Source organism: Lactuca virosa, chromosome 4 (genome assembly GCF_052849685.1).
Source record: "Lactuca virosa cultivar CGN04683 chromosome 4, Lactuca_virosa_CGN04683_v6, whole genome shotgun sequence".
Lineage (NCBI taxonomy): Eukaryota > Viridiplantae > Streptophyta > Magnoliopsida > Asterales > Asteraceae > Lactuca > Lactuca virosa.
In genome coordinates this window covers 209,463,049-209,480,462 of record NC_136429.1, presented here as the reverse complement: position 1 = coordinate 209,480,462, position 17,414 = coordinate 209,463,049, and the positions used below count along the sequence as shown (strand labels likewise).

At 36.7% G+C, this 17,414-nt stretch overlaps 2 protein-coding genes across 2 annotated transcripts; one reads left to right on the top strand and one right to left on the bottom strand.

Moving 5' to 3' along the window:
- The first annotated feature begins 12,444 nt into the window (after positions 1-12,444).
- Positions 12,445-15,213, top strand: LOC145107956 (guanine nucleotide-binding protein subunit gamma 3-like). Its single transcript, XM_079044920.1, has 5 exons — positions 12,445-12,768; positions 13,004-13,056; positions 13,146-13,190; positions 14,771-14,818; positions 14,930-15,213. Exons 1-5 carry the CDS (start codon positions 12,616-12,618, stop codon positions 15,168-15,170), a joined length of 540 nt encoding a protein of 179 aa, XP_078901046.1. The 5' UTR covers positions 12,445-12,615; the 3' UTR covers positions 15,171-15,213.
- Positions 15,196-16,750, bottom strand: LOC145107957 (RING-box protein 1a-like). The gene is made up of 5 exons (XM_079044921.1): positions 16,536-16,750; positions 16,410-16,460; positions 16,263-16,322; positions 15,481-15,552; positions 15,196-15,383 (listed from the first exon to the last, which is right to left on the bottom strand). The coding sequence occupies exons 1-5, from the start codon at positions 16,681-16,683 to the stop codon at positions 15,346-15,348; spliced, it is 369 nt and encodes a 122-aa protein (XP_078901047.1). The 5' UTR covers positions 16,684-16,750; the 3' UTR covers positions 15,196-15,345.
- Between the last annotated feature and the right edge of the window lie 664 nt (positions 16,751-17,414).

Sequence of the window (17,414 nt, the reverse complement as noted above, 5' to 3'; positions counted from 1 at the left end):
CCAAGGGTAAGACCCTTGAAGACTCCTCTTCAAGCAAAACCAAGAAAGGTTTTGTCACTCCTTCTGCTAACCCTAATGAGGCTGAATGCTTCTATTGTCATGAAAAGTCGCACTGGAAGCGAAACTGCCCAAAGTACCAGCAAGATTTGAAGGATGGGAAAGTAAAACCCAACCATGCAGGTATATACACTATATTGTCTACTAACTCACCTCATTCTAAGTCTTGGGTCCTTGATACAGGTTGTGGTATTCACATATGTTGTGATTTGCAGGGACTAAGAAGAAGTGAGAATGTGGTGCAAGGAAAGATAAACTTGATCATGGGAAACAGGAAAGCTTCACATGTCACCAAGATAGGAGTTTATTCCTTAGTGCTAAATAGTGGGTTTACATTAGATTTGAATAAATGTTATTATTCGCCAGAAATGGCAAGAAATGTTATTTCCTTTCATGCATTGTATAAACAAGGTTTTACCTTTTATTTTGATAATAATAATGGTAGTATTGATGCTTTCTTTAATAATGTTCTTTATTTTAAAGCATTACCTTGTGATGGTGTGTATGAAACTGTATCTGTTGTAGATAATCTAGGAAATAATGTATTGTGTATTGACTCTTCCACTAGCTTAGATAAAGCATCTTTATGGCACTGTCGTCTTGGACATGTAAGCAAGAAACGCATAGGCCAACTCCAAAACGATGGAGTCTTGGAGTCATTTGACCTAAAGTCAGATGATAGTTGTGAATCTTGTTTGCTTGGTAAAATGACAAAGTCATCTTTTACTGGCACTTGTGCTAGGGGTGAAGGTTTGTTGGACCTCATACACACGGATGTGTGTGGACCCTTCAGAACTGCCACAAGAGATGCTAATCGTTTCTATGTGACTTTTACTGATGATTTTAGTAGATATGGATATGTCTACTTAATCAAGTATAAGTCAGAAACCTTTGAGAAATTCAAAGAGTTTAAGCAAGAAGTGGAGAATCAGTTGGGAAGGAACATTAAGATGCTTCGATCCGATCGTGGTGGTGAGTATCTTAGTACTGAGTTCCTTGACTATCTTAAGGAATGTGGGATTGTCTCACAATTGACACCTCCTAGGACACCACAGTTGAATGGTGTAGCTGAGAGGCGCAATCAGACCTTGTTGGACATGGTTCGTTCCATGATGAGTCGAGCTTCGCTACCAATCTCATTTTGGGGGTATGCCTTAGAGATTGCCGCCCATATCCTTAATCTAGTCCCTACAAAGAAGGTTGCCAAAATACCTCACGAGATGTGGACTGGAAAAGTTCCCAATCTAGACCACATCAAGATTTGGGGTTGCGAGGCTTTCGTGAGACGCGAGACTCACGATAAGCTCGAACCCCAAAGCGAAAGGTGTATTTTCATCGGCTATCCACAGAAATCCTTTGTCTACATTTTCTACAGACCTAGTGATAATGTGGTCTTTGTAGCAAGAAGAGGATTCTTTCGAGAGAGAGAATTCATGAGCCAAGGAGACAGTGGGAGGCAAATTGACCTTGAGGAAATTCAAGAGTCAAGTGGTGAAGGAACTTCAAACCCTAGCACTCAACCTGAGGAGGAAACTCCTGTTGAGCAGACTGAAGAATCTATACCTTTGAGGCGTTCCACCAGAGTTATGACTGCACCTGAGCATTATTATGGTTTCCATATTACTGCAGAAGGTGAGACACTTATCAGTGATAACACACTGGCAAATCTGGATGAGCCTAACAGCTACACGGAAGCCATGGCAGGCCCTGAGGCTGCTAAATGGAAAGAGGCTATGGATAGCAAGATACAGTCCATGTATGACAATCAAGTTTGGAACTTGGTTGACAATGTACCAGATCGTAAGATAGTTGGGTGCAAATGGATCTTCAAGAAGAAGACCGACATGGATGGTAATGTACACACTTATAAGGCACGACTGGTTGTAAAGGGTTATTCTCAAACTCCGGGAGTTGATTATGATGAGACCTTTTCACCAGTGGCCAAGATTAAGTCTATTAGGGTTCTGTTAGCCATTGCTGCATTTCATGACTATGAAATATGGCAAATGGATGTCAAAACCGCTTTCCTTAATGGAAAGTTAACTGAAGATGTTTACATGGTTCAGCCAGAGGGTTTTGTCAGTACAGAGTACCCCAATAGAGTGTGTAAGCTCGAGAAATCCATTTATGGATTGAAACAGGCACCTCGCAGATGGAATCTTTGCTTTGATGAGAAAGTCAAAGAATTTTGCTTTTCAAGAAGTGAAGATGAATCTTGTGTCTATATCAAGGCTAGTGGGAGTATAGTAAGCTTCTTGGTACTGTATGTGGATGACATACTACTCATAGGAAATGACATCCCAACCCTGCAGGAAGTAAAGTCCTGGCTTGGGAAGTGTTTCGCTATGAAGGACCTTGGAGAAGCTGCCTATATCCTAGGGATAAGAATTTTGAGAAACAGGAGTAAAAGACTAATTGGACTTAGTCAAAGCACCTATGTGGACAAAGTGTTGAAAAGGTTCAACATGCATAATTCCAAGAAAGGAGAGTTACCCATCCAGAGTAACGCCAGATTGAGTAAGACACAAAGCCCTAGTACTGAGGCTGAGATAGCAGAAATGAGTCGAATACCTTATGCTTCAGCTGTAGGATCGATCACGTATGCTATGACGTGTACTCGACCTGATGTAGCCTTTGCTTTGAGCATGGTTAGCAGGTATCAGGGGAACCCTGGCAAGGCACACTGGACTGCGGTAAAGAATATCCTCAAGTACCTGCGAAGGACTAAGGACTGGGTCCTTACCCTCGGTGGGAGTGATGACTTGAGAGTTGTAGGGTACAATGATGCTAGCTTTCAGACTGACAGGGATAATTTCCGCTCTCAGTCGGGCTGGGTCTTTACCCTAAACGGAGGGGCAATTACTTGGAAAAGTTCCAAGCAGGAGACAGTGACTGATTCCACTTGTGAATCAGAGTATATAGCAGCAAGCGAGGCAGCAAAGGAGGCTATATGGCTAAAGAACTTCATCGGAGACCTTGGAGTTGTACCAGCTATAAAGGAGCCAATGGAGATTTTCTGTGACAGCAATAGTGCGGTTGCCTTAGCCAAGGAACCAAGAGATCATGGGAGATCCAGACACATTGACAGAAAATATCAGTTCATCAGACATCGAATAGAAGAAGGAATCCTCGTGGCAAAGAGGGTATCATCGGATGAGAATCCAGCAGATCCCCTCACGAAGGGACTGACTCGGGTTAAGCATCTCCAGCATGCTTGGAGCATAGGGCTAAAGGATGATATTAGTTTTAGTAGTTAGATAGTCTTGAAATTTGTAAAATGTAATTGACATTTGATGATAAATAAAAGCTGTTATTTATGAGTAAAGTGTTGCTATCTCTTGTCAATCGTTTACTATTATTTCTTTTTGCATGTTTTGACTTCCAGAATAATTATGTTATGGTTTATATCATATTATTCAAACTCTCCACAGTCGGTCATATGTTGGAAGTAGATATGAATCAAGACTGTCATGGGTTGGCTTGTAGAGGTCTAAGATGTTAGACAAAGCGGGGCTACAACACTCATGAGTGCTCATAAGTTCTGAGTATTGGATTCAACTCACGCTCACTGGCATCACTTCATGGAATTTATCTCGAGTGATTGTGAGACGGTAATATCATATAAGTCTTCAAACCTAGACATATGATTTGTTACCTATGAGTTGGTTATGCATTGATTGTACGAAAACGCATTGGTAACTCGATGTTATAAAACGTACCTTTGTGTGTAATTCAACAAGTAGTAGAGCAAACATATGAGTCGAAGTTTATCTGTTCCTTCTTGGATTAGAAGCGATATCTGGGCCCCTCGATGATTTTGTTTTGACCTATGTACCGGGCCCGGTCAGAACTAAATTGATGTGTTCAGTTAAGTTCTATGTCAAACAAATCAGAAATCGGGAAACAAATGCTGGACAATAAGCAAGACCTTGTTCCATGTATTTGTCTGGCTGATATCTAGAACAGAGGATTGTATGATCACTTATCTAAAATGGCGCTTCATAGTTCAACAGAGTTTAAAGAGCTACAATTGCTGATCGGTTCCTGAAGTCATACTTGCAACTATAGTTATTAGACTTATCCAAGTGGGAGACTGTTGGATATAGTGTCTAAGTCCATAACTATATTTGGTATGTACTTGACCCGACCCGGCATGGTCCATTTGGGTTGCACTTCACCCGAACAATTTATGGATAATCTTTTGAGAATAGTATAAGTTATGATTTATTAATATATTATAAGTTCTAATATATTAATATAAAATCATATTATTTAATTAGTATTGATCTATAATTAATCTAGGATTAATTTAGAGATCAAAAGTATGACTAATTAAATATGGGCTCTTGTATTTATATAGTGTGGGCTAATGCTTATTTGGAATGGGCTAGGCTTGCATGGAAAGTCCATGGATACTCCATGGAGCTTTAACCCATGGATCTCATGGAAATGAAAAGACATGGGTATTAGGGTTTACATGGATGTAACCCTAATCCACCACACTATATAAAGGAGGCTTTGGTTCTTGAAATCACACTAGTTGTGGTGAGTAAAGTAAGAGGGCCGATTTCAAGAAAGGTGATTACTATTCTCTCAAAATTCCAAGTTTGTGGTGATTTGTGATTTCCATTTGAGGCATCCACACTATTGGTGCTAGGCTCTAAAACTCCAAGCAATCAACTACAACTACAAGGTAAGTAATTCTACTAGCTTTAATTGATTCAAGTTCCCCATGCCATGCTAGATAGGATAAGAACCTTGGAAAAATAATTATTTGCATGTATCTTAGTCAAACATAGATCCAAGGTTTCTAGGGTTGCATGTACACCATAGGAGTGTTAGAATGCTCAAAACCCATCAGTACTCGCCCTGATGTGGCCTTTGCTTTGAGCATGGTCAGCCATTATCAGGGAAATCCGGGTAGAGCTCATTGGATAGAGGTTAAGAATATACTCAAGTATTTGCGAAGGACAAAGGACTGGGTCCTTGTGCTTGGTGGCAATGATACTTTGAGAGTAGATGGTTACAGTGATACCAACTTTCAAACGGATAGGGAAAACTTTCGTTCTCAATCTGGATGGGTATTTCTACTAAACAGAGGAGCAGTTACTTGGAAAAGTTCCAAGCAAGATACGGTGGCTGATTCTACCTGTGAATCAGAATACATAGCAGCGAGTGAAGCGTCGAAAGAAGCTGTTTGGTTGAGGAACTTCATCGGAGAGCTTAGAGTTGTTCCAACCTTTTAGGAGCCTATGGAGTTGTTTTGCGATAATGAAGGAGCGATTGCCTTAACAAAGGAACCCAGAGATCATGGTAAAACCAGACATATCGACATAAAGTACCATTTCATCAGACATAGAGTAGAAGAAGGCCATCTTGTCGTAAAGAGGGTATCATCTGAGGATAACCCAATAGATCCCCTCATAAAGGGTCTGAGTAGGGTTAAGCATATTCAGCATGCTCGGACCATTGGACTGAGAGACGATATTAGTTTTAGCAGTTAGATTAGTTTTGTTCGGAAACTTGTAACAAAGTAAATATAATTGACTTTTGGTGATTAAATAATAAAGTATTATTTGTAAGTTTGTGTACTGCCTTTTGTCAATTGTTTATTATTGTGTTTCACATTTTACATGTTTTACTTCCCGAATAATATGATTATTAAAACTCCACAGTCGCTCATACTTTTGGGAGTAAGTAGTGAATTAAGACTGTCATGAATTGGATTGCAGATTGTCTAAGGGAATTAGACATAGCAATAGAATTGTTGCAATGTTCATGAGTGCTCAAAAATAGAGATTTTAGTATTGGATAAACCCTCGTTCAGAGTATTACTTCATGGAATTCATCACGAGTAATGTTGAGAAGATAATATCTTATGATCTTGAAATGGGGAAATATGAGTTGTAATTCACAAGTCAGTTATGCATTGGTGATACGAAAACGCATCCATAACTTGGTGTTATAAAATGTATTGTCATGTATAATTTGATAAGTAGAAGATACAAGCATATGAGTCAACGTTTATTCGTTCCATTTTCCCTAACGGGAAAAGCGATATCTATGGGACCCTCGATGATTTGGTGTTGACTTATATGTTAGGCCCAACCAAGACTAAATTGATGTGTTCAATTAGAAGTCCTATAGAATCACAAATCGGAAATCAGGAAACATAGATTCTGGACAAAGAGATTGATTGCATTCCATGTCTTATTTCTAGGGATATCTTGCAGAACGAAGGATTATATGATCACTTATCCTAGGACATGTAACTGACTAGGTCAGAGTTCGGCATCAGCTTTTGGAAGCAACAATTTGCTAGTCGATTTAGAAGCCATACTAGCAAATATAGTTATAGACTTATCCAAGTGGGAGACTGTTGGATTAGGTGTCTAATCCCATAACTATAATTAGTATGTACTTGAATTGATAGCAGCACAATCCTTTTGGGTTGCCCTCAAACCTAGCAATTGGACAAGGAAATTAGGAAAGGAGAGAGATTAATTTATTATAAGATTAATAAATTAATATAAATGATTTATTAATATGTTATGAAATTAATATATTAATTAGAAATCATAATGTTTGATTAATAGTTAGTTAGAAATTAATTGGAATTGATTTTGGGGTTAATTGTATTAATTATAAAGTACAGGGACTAGTTTGCAATTATCAAATAATTAGATGGAAGGTTCCAGAACCTCCTTGGAGGAGGTGGACGAAATCTATAGGGGAAACCCTAATGATTTCGTCCAAGGGCCTTGGATAAGGCTTCTGGATAAGCTTGGGCCTTAAGCAAAGGAACATTAGGGTTTTCCCTTAAACCCTAGCTGCCTCAACTATATAAGGAGCCTCCTGGCTCCTAAATTTCGTCCATCCCTACACCTGGAGAAACCCTCACCAAAAATTGCATACTCTCTCCTCCTCCTCCTCCTCCTCATCCTCCTCCTCCTCTCTCTATAGTTTCCTTCTTGCCAGTTCTTGGGTGTGATTCCATTAGAGGCATTACATTTGTGGTGTTAAGCTTCCAAGAAGATCAAGATCAAGGATTACCAATTGTTTACTATAACAATTGAAAGGTATGTGATTCTAAAACCCTAATTAGTTATTTTTGAAAATAGCCTCCTCTCTTAGGGTTCTTGTTTTGCAATTCAAAGTTATATGTTCAATAGTTAAAACAAAAATCCAAAGTACGTTGCATGTGAACTTAGGAATTGTTTTTCTAGTTTATTTGCTTTACATAAAACCCATCAGACTAGGCACGGTAGTATACTAGCACTTTGGGTGAGCATAGCAGTAAGATAGTACTTTGGTCACAACACAGCAGGTCATAACTTATTATTTCACACAAACTTTTTCAAACTAACACTTTTCTAAATGACTAAGTACGGTAGTACAATAGTACTTGGGGTGAGCACAACAGTACGATAGTACTTTAGGTAAGCACAACAATACAATAGTACTTTGAGTAAACACAGCAATACGATAGTACTTTAGGTGAGCACAGTAGTAAGATAGTACTTTAGGTAAACACAAAAGTACGCTAGTACTTTGGGTAAAAACAGAAGTACGTTAGTACTTTGGGTAAGCGTAGGAGTACGTTAGTACTTTAGGTAAATGTAGCATCCGGTTCCTGGTATGAATTTCATTCAAGTATTATTCATTTTTTGGCCTAGAACTTGGTGAGTTGATGGCCAACTCGACGAGTAGGAGCGACTTGGACCCGGGAGTTTAATGACCTACTCGACGAGTCGGCGGCCAGACTCGACGAGTAGGCCCTGACTGGACAAAACAATAAATCTAAGGGATTGCACCCTATTTAAGCATCTCATTCAGCCTCCCTTCGTCCCTATTGCTCTCAGAACTCTCCATATCAAACCCTAATCGTTTGTGTAAAGATCTAAGGCCTTTGTGGTGGTTTTTGGTGATTCTGGAACATAAGAAGGAAGAGAAAGGCTTGAGGAATCAAGAGGAGGCCAGAGGAGTTCGAGTTTGTGCACCCTCTGCAGTTCTTTAGAGGTATAAAACTGATACCTTGCTCTTTCATGTTTTAGATCCCTTTTTGGGGTGATTTAGGGCTTTTAGGAGCCATTCTTGGTGACCAATCATGAGTGCAAGCATGGTTGGGGGCTAAGACTTCAGATCCAAGGTCTTTGAGGGGTTACAAGGCAGAAAGGGACTGATTTTGGAGCCTTAGAGAGCCCCATGCATCTTAAGAGTCTCATTTAGGGCCATTTGAACTCATAGTCCCATGCATGCACGTAAAGTTTGTAACTTTACGTGCTAGATCGATCTTAGAAGCATAGATCTATCTTTTGGTCAAGTGTTGTACATCAGAAATCGAGAAATTAGACTTGGTCATTCTCGACTCGGCGAGTCGTTCTTGAACTCGGCGAGTCCATGGCTTGACTTCCCTTTTCTGTTGTGGTTCGAAGGAACCTAGTGAGTGTTAGAGTGGTCTTAGAGGGGTCCGGGGGAGTGACCCAACGCATTAGACTTACCCATAGACCTGGAAATCATAGGACTCGACGAGTTGTTCATAGAACTCGGCGAGTCAAGGGCAGACTTGTTCATAGGATGGGGATGAACTCGACGAGTCGTTCATACAACTCGGCGAGTCGGATGAAGGTTCATTCGAGGATGTTTTAGAAGGAGAACTCGTCGAGTCGTTTCTAAACTCGACGAGTACGGGCGTGAAGAAGGACATATGAAAGGATAGGGACTCGACGAGTTGGCGGCCCGTCTCGACGAGTCAGGTCAACTGGAAGTTGACTTTGACTTTGACTTGGTCAGGGGTAAAATAGTCATTTTACCCTAAGAGTAGTTATCAGTGTCTGATTAAGTGTTTTATGGATTTATAGTCGGAGGATCACCGGAGCATCAGTCAGACATCTGTCGATCAGCTTTTCAGCAGTCAGCCTTACGAGGTGAGTTACCTTCCAGTAGAAGTGGGTCTAAGGCACCAATGCCGGCTCACCAGTAGGAGTCGTATGTTAGATGATTGTCTTTGTGATATTCATCTAGGTTTGCTACTACCTGATATGTTATGTGCTAGTATGATATGATGTTATATGCTAGTAGCAGTAGGGGAGATAGTCCCCAAGATTTCCGGTCGATAGGGCCGAAGGGGGTAGTCATACCCAGTCATGCTAGATAGAATATGATTATGTGTTACATGTTATGTGGTAGTAGTATAGGGGTGAAATAGTCCCCAGTATCCAGTCGAGAGGACCGAAGGGGAGGCCAGTACCTAGGTATGCTAGGCAGTATCCGGTCGAGAGGACCGAAGGGGAGGCCAGCACCCAGGTATGTTAGGCAGTATCCGGTCGAGAGGACCGAAGGGGTAGGTCGGGCACCCAGATATGTCTGACAGTATATGTATGTTATGTGATTGTATGGTATGTGGTACGATGGAGGAACTCACTAAGCTTCGTGCTTACAGTTTTCAGTTTTGTTTCAGGTACCTCTTCAGCGAAGGGGAAGGAGCTGGCGCGGTAGCTGCACATCATAGACACACACGTTGGATTTCCGCATTACGAGATTCTTGGGATTGTACTCTGACGTTGTTATATTTATGGTTTGGTTTTCAGACATGAGATATTAGTTTTATGAAATGATATGTCTTCACTATGTTTTCTTATGGAAGTTTTATAAATCAATTAATTAAAAATGAAATTTTTGGACTCGAAATTCGGGATGTTACAGTAAACACACCATATTATTTCGCACAGCCCTTCACTAACCTATCACAACCTCTAATTTATTATTTCACACAACCCTTCACTAACCCATCACAACCTCTTATTTATTATTTCACATAGCCCTTCACTAACCTATGGCTTCTAGAAGCGTGCGTCGCACCTATCTGTGCGTGACACCTTTCGAAAATCTTTAAAAAAATCATATATTTCTCATACGAGCTCCATTTTCGATGTTATTTATATCCACACATAGCTATAGACGAGTACTACAACCTTCATTTAGACTCTGTCGCCTAATTATTTTTAAAGTTATATTTTTAGCAGACTTAGACTGTTAAAGTTCATATAAAGTTCATAACACTTCCATACGACATTCGTTCTCGACTGTCTTTATATCGACGAACTTCTCGTTTATATTGTTTTGCCTAACAATCAACCGATTTAAATTTCCTGTTTCTGTTTCGCATACTACTACGCTGAAACTGTGAAAATCATAACTTCCTTATATGAAGTCAAATTTGGACGTTCTCTATATGCATGCTCTTGCTTTTACGATTACTATGACTTTCGTTTAGATTAATTAGGATAATGGCCAATTTATCTCTGACTCACTATTCACGATGCACATGGCTAGGTCGGTTTATTCATGAAGCATCGAAGAAACATAACTTCTTCATACAAAGTTGGATTTAAGCGCTCCTAATATCACTGTCATAGTCATTACGACCACTACATCTCTAGCTAAGATTTATTTATTTTATCTTAAATGTCTAGCCCTAATTTTCGGGCGTTACAGTAGCAACTTCGAATCTTCAATCATCTCGGAATCTTGGTTGTCTCGGATTGTCTAAGGATCACTTAACTTGAACTAACAATTCTTTACTTAAACATGCAATCCCACCCTGACTTATGCATTCGAGAGCAATATCAAGGGTGACCCCGGTATCGCTCTTGGTGTTCTTGTTTATGTCAACAGGTCGGATGTAGGAAATCACCACAAACATGATAAGTATACGATCGGAAAATGGGCGTAGCATCAAAGATGATACAATAACAAATTTTGATTTCATACCAAGATTTCAACAAATATTGATTTCATGCATCACACAAAGAAATTAAAGCTTTTTCCGGATTTTGATACATAAAAGCACCAACATAAGTTTTCCATCAAACAAACATATAGAAGCACCAACATCAGTTTTCCAACTGATTTTAGAGAAAAAAAAACGAAGCAAAATACATGTAGATGTCGTCGACTATGCTTGAGAAGGCGGTGTGGAACTGGCCGAAGGGGAGAACTGCTTCAAGGTTATGTATGGATAAAGGAAAGGAGGAAGAGCTGATCGTTAAAGTGATTATAGATATGTTTTTTTCGGGTGTAAAGTTCTTTTTTGTAGGTCAGTCACATTTCAACAATCGATCGAGTAAGCAGATAGATCAGGGATTGTTGGCCGAGTTAGATGATTTCGAACTTATCAAACAAGCTGATCAGACCAAGTTAGCCAAAATTGATGACTTGCCAGTTAACTTAACGTCAAACGGAGACTGGGTTGGTGATGATATATTAACCATCTCTTTTGAATAAAACAATCAAAATAATGTTTTCGAGTATCTTTTGGTGGAATGAAAATGAGCTTGTTTAAAAATAGCAACTAGTTTTACAATATTGTATATCAAGACCAATATGATAAATTCAATGTTTTATTATAATATCGAATTTTTACCAAACTATAAGAGTAGTGAATATTGGTCTGTTAAGGGGCGTTGAGATTCCTATGTGACATACCATAACGTCGTTAAGAGTATATCAACAACACCCCAACTTCATGTTATGTTAAGGCACGTTGGTGTTATAACGTATTGAAACGGGAAAAGTTATTGGTTGCACATATTCTCTCTCTCTCTCTCTCTCTCTCTCTCTCTCTCTCTCTCCTATTAACATCATATTATAACTCTCTCTCCTATTAACATCATATTATAACAAGGGAACACCACCTTCACTTCATGTCAAGGTTCTAAAAAGCTTGTCATGACTCCAAGACTTGTACTTGCCGCCAAACTTTAACCTAATGTCTCCTTAAGTTATATATATATATATATATATATATATATATATATATATATATATATATATATATATATATATATATATATATACAAAATTGTCGTCTCATGTCACGCCTTACAAACAACGTGGGTCACCATAGATCGAAAAAACTTGAGGTTTAACATTGTTGTCAAGTCACGCATAACGTTAGTTACAACTTTACTTCATGTTATAACATAATAGTGTTGTGTAGGCATGTGAAATGACACAGTTTGAATGTTACAACACCCCACCCAAAAACACGACCCATAAGCAAGAGTCTCTTGTTAGAAAAACACGACCCATATGTCATATCCTCTTAACAGAAAAAAAAAATATAAGTAATTGTTAATTTGAATCAAAATGAAGGACTTTTATCTTTGAAAAAAGATTATGGAATGAAATTTTTATGAAAATATAGGAACTATCTAACCAAATATGTTTCGGTTCAAACTATTTCAAACCCTAATCATTAAACTAGTCCTCCTTATGGGTACAATGATTAATGCAAGAAGTACAATATGATTACTGCATAGACAAACAAGAGTACAAGACAAGAAGGACGCACGTGACAATGGAGAACTGCGCAGACAGCATCAACCACATGGCCTCGCCTCTTAAAGCGAGAGAAAGAAAAAAAAAGGTTCTTACAAAACCCCCACTACTTTCTCTTACGTCTCATCGATTAATGGCGATTGTGCCCACCATCTCTGACACAGATTCACTCTCCTTTAACCACACGACCATTAACCAATTCAACTATCAATTCTCATGGCGATTAATGGTGGGACTTCAAATGATTCGTCTTCTTCCTCCATATCCCCTCTTTCATCCCCTTCTTCTGTCGTCTATGTCGATTTATATGGAAAACGCCGCCAGATTGCCAAAGTTCAGGTGCTCGATCGAGAGATTAGCTTGCTACAGGTTTATATAAATCCAACATTACTCTTTTCAATATGATTCTCTGTTTGAAACTTCAATTTGTGCATGTTATTGGATGATTTGGATTCGATTTTAGCATAAATTGCTTGAAATGTCAATGGAATTCATCCGATAACAATTACGAATTGGTTGAAAATGTGATTCCGGATTCAACATTTGCCCCTAATTATCTAGGGCTGAATAATTTTGCTGATTTTAATTATATGATTGTAAACAGGAGGAGATAAAATCACTTGCGGAGCTCGAACTTGCATCAAGATGCTGCAAAGAGTACGCCGATCTTCATATTCTCCAAGTATATAACTTGTTTTTTTTTATTTATATTTGTGCTTATGTTGATCGATGAATGTTGCATACAGGCTTGACGATTTTGTAGAAGCTACTCCAGATCCGCTCATAGCAATGTAAGATTTTTTGGCTATAAGTTTATGGTATAATCAATGTTTTCAAATGTGAAAATCTATTATTTTATGAGAGATATTTTCTAATTATTCTTACAAAAACAAATTATTAAGTGAATGTATTTTTCTTGTAAATGAAAAAAGAGAGACAAATTTCATCAAAACTATTATAATTTTGTTTTCTTTTGTTTAAAAACCGAAAAGAACATTTTCTGATTAAAATCATGAAAAAAATTAGATATAGATAGTTAAGTCGAACAATTTCCAAACTCTAAAATTTGACCGAGGTTCTTGATTTAATCAAGAATAAATCTTAAAAACACTAAATAGCTAAATAGCTAGAGTAAGTAGAGTTTAAATCCATAGAGAATTTATAGATAACAACAAATTTTTTATTGATTATGATAAAGTTTTATGAGTAGCTAAATAGTTATGATTTATAACCGCTCTCAATAATCCTATTTGTTGGCTTATTTCAAGTTATTATTTTTCCATAACATGTGACAAAGAAACCATTCAATTGAAGCCTCACCATAATAAATACATTATATTTTACTAAATTAATCCTATTTTACGTATAGAGACTTAAAAAGAGCAAAGAAAAAAAATTGTAAAGTGTAAAATTAATTTAAATCTTTACTTTCTATCATATCAATAAATTATTACTTCATAAAAATAAAATTATTTATGTTCTTTTAGTTGACATTATTTTATTATTATTTATTAAAAAAATAATTAATATCTTTTATTTTATTGTTTATTTAATAAAAAAATATATATCATAATGGAGTTATATTCTATTATTATTTTTATAACTAGTTGGTCATATTATATTTTTTAAGAACTAAATATGAAATCTCTCGTATTAATATATTCGAGAAAATGTTGGTTGGTAAAAGTTGTGCTCTAAGACGTCGGTTAGAATAATATAAACTTTTTTATAAAATAAAGTATTTAGGTTCATATTTTATGAGTTAAACATGAAAAACGGGAATCAATAATCAATCTAAAAAGTATTTATTAAGTTTTTCATTAAAAACCAATAATAATATTATTACTTTTCTTATCGTTTTTTTTTTCTTTTTGCTTTTTGGGTTTTTCTTTTATGGTTTTCCGATTTTTTTTTTCATATAAAATAAAAACAAAAATTGAAGCGTAAGTTTCAAAATCAGTTTGGACTAATTTTTTGGTGTTTTGTTTTTTGTATATCTTGTAAGCGTATGTGAAAATATATAATAGGACTTTTTAATTTATAAGCTAGTTTTTTCTAAAAGTAGCTTATTTATAAGTTATCTTGAGGTATCAGCTTTTAACTTCTAAGCTTATCGATAAGCTATTTCAAGATAGCTTATCAAAAAATAGGTTTTATCTAACCTTAAGTTGCATTAAATTGGTTTATTTTTGATAAACAGTGCCTGAACTCTAATAATTTGTTTTCAGTTTTGGTCTGGATTTGTATTTTTTTTTTTTTCTATATTTTGTACCTTCATCCACGTCATTAAGCACCATAGTTAATAGCTTCAAAAGTAAATGTAAATAGATATAGAGAAAAAGCTGATACATGGTAATTGTTGATATTGTAGCACAAAGCACACTCGTGGTAGATCAAGAAAATTGTGGAGGAATCTTGGGTAAGCAAATAACATATATGCATATTTCAAAAACTTAACCAATTTCATTAAATATGAACCAACCCCCTACTAATCATAAACTCTTTTTCTTGTAAAACTTATATAAATCAGGAAAAAGTTCGGTTCCGTATTATCATGTTGTTGCTGTTGTGGTTGTTGCAAGACAAAAAGCAATTGTAGATGCTGCCCGTCAGCAAACTGTTGTTGCTGCTTTGGCAGCACCCAACAGAAGAAGACACGTATCTCGGGACACTGTAAGTGTCCCGAAATAAACTGTAGTTGCAATCCATCATGCCCTAAATGTTCATTTTGTTGTTGTTGTTGTTGTAACCCGTGTTCATGCTTTTATTGATATAATTAAATGTACGATATGGATATTTTTCTAGTTGATTTTAGATTCTTTGCATAAAAAACTTTAAAACTTGCTACGAATTACACAATCTCATGATGTTCCTTCATTGCGACATTAACAAAAGTACGAGTATTTTCATTAACAAATGTCTCTGCCCGCTGCCCGGTACCATTATCTAGTGACCGTATTTCTGGAACTCCCACTCGCTATTATCTACAGAAATAAATGTTGAAATAATTTTAATTAAATAAATGGTGTGTAGTTGTAAATTGTTATTATTAAAGGGAGAAATAGAATGATGGTTGGGTACCAAGAGGGCAAACTTGGCGTGTTTTTAGCCAGCGGCTAATGCAGTGGAAATGGAAAGCATGGTTGCAGACACCTATGAAAATATTAAGAATTCATATTCAACATAAGAAGCATTTTAGGCTATATTCAGAACAATTAAACATAATCTTTAGTCTCACAATCTCTAGCAATTGAGGTAGAATAACTAAAACAGCTTCATAGAAAACAATGCTTGTGTTGTTTCAATAAGTATTGTAAGCATGATTATGTCTATTAACATATTTCTTAAGTGGATTTTACAAATGTAGCCAAAATAAGCCTATTTCATAGTCCATAGAGGGAAATTAGCTGAAATTTGTAATTTTTATACCAAAACAATATTGGGCTGGATATGGGCCGAAAATAAGCCTATTTCATAGTCCATATTGGGAAATTAACTAAACTCACAGGTGGCCTAAATCAACTGCTATGGCTAAAATTGGCTAACTCATTAAGATTTTTTGCTATAATTAAAAATCTGAAAATAATTAATGATCATCTATGGCAAAATTCACAGCAAATTATCCAAAGCACTCATAAGGTAAACACCATTATAGCTATCATATAACTCAGTGAAACATATTTTATGTGGATGAATTAGTGGAAAAATCGCAACCCTTTCACAAAATTTGGGGAAAACGTACCCTTATAGTACAAAGATTTTAGAATCCTCAACGAAATTCACAAACACATAATTCAATACATAACAAACACGGATATGAGAATACTATTGGAAAAAATTAGGGTTCAGGTACGAAAGCTTACCCCAAGCCACAGTACACTCCTCGCTGGTAGCGCTGGCCTGATTAGCTTGGCACTCGATACCTGATCAAAATTCAAAACAACACATGAGTAATAAGACTACATCGATCGAACAAGCGGAATTAATTTTTTTTAGTAAACTACACTTACATAGATCCATGATGTGGTTTCTACAGATCGCGCAATTGTCAACTACGATATCTGCGAGAAGAACATCAAATCGTTATTGAAATCACAGCAGACGGAAAATCAGAATTAAGAATTTGCAAAACTAACCCCAAGCCCAAAGTGCGACGGCGTTCCACTTCTTGATTTCAAAACGCTTAGGTTTCTTCGAAGAAGAAGAGGCCACGGCTGAAGATGAAGAAGGTCCTGGAAGACTAGATGCGTCACTGGCCGGAACCATCGTCACGTCGGAATCCATTGACGTTTACAGTCGCCGGGAATTTTGGCTAGGTCAAGAGTCTAAAGAAACAAATTAATTTGGTGGATTCATAGTGATTTAAAGTTTAAACCCTCGGGCCTTGGTTCTATTATTTACTATTCTGGTCCCTGAACTATTTCTAACTTTTCAGTTTTTGTCTACGAGAAATTATATCTAATTCTTTCGCCCTTTATTATTTATTAAGTATCAAGTATATCGACTATTTTTTAAATTGAAAATTTAAACTATAATTATCTTCATAAATGGATAACGTTGTTTCAAATGAAATAATTATCTAAAAATGGCATAAAAACAATTCACTATTAAAAGTTTTGTGACATGATATTAAAGTCACAACTCACAAATGAGAATTTCACAAATAGGAAATTCATATAGGTTTAGAAAAAAATATAATATTTTGTTTGATATGTTTAATTTTTTTTTTTCATCTTCCATTTCATTTAAAAATAAGTCAATCCATATCGATGGAAGGCAAACGGACAACAAGTTACCCCGTTAATCAGTGGCGGACGTAGAAAGTTTGAGTAATGGTGACACAAAAAAAATTCAAACAAATCTAAAATACAAGTGACATTCATATTTTAAGACGTTGCATCTAATAGAAAAAAAATACACTAACGGCCGAAATCGGAGAGGTGACCCGGGACACCCTGGCACCACATAAGTCTGCCACTGCCGCTAGTCCTTTATGGAGTTTAAACTAATTCTTT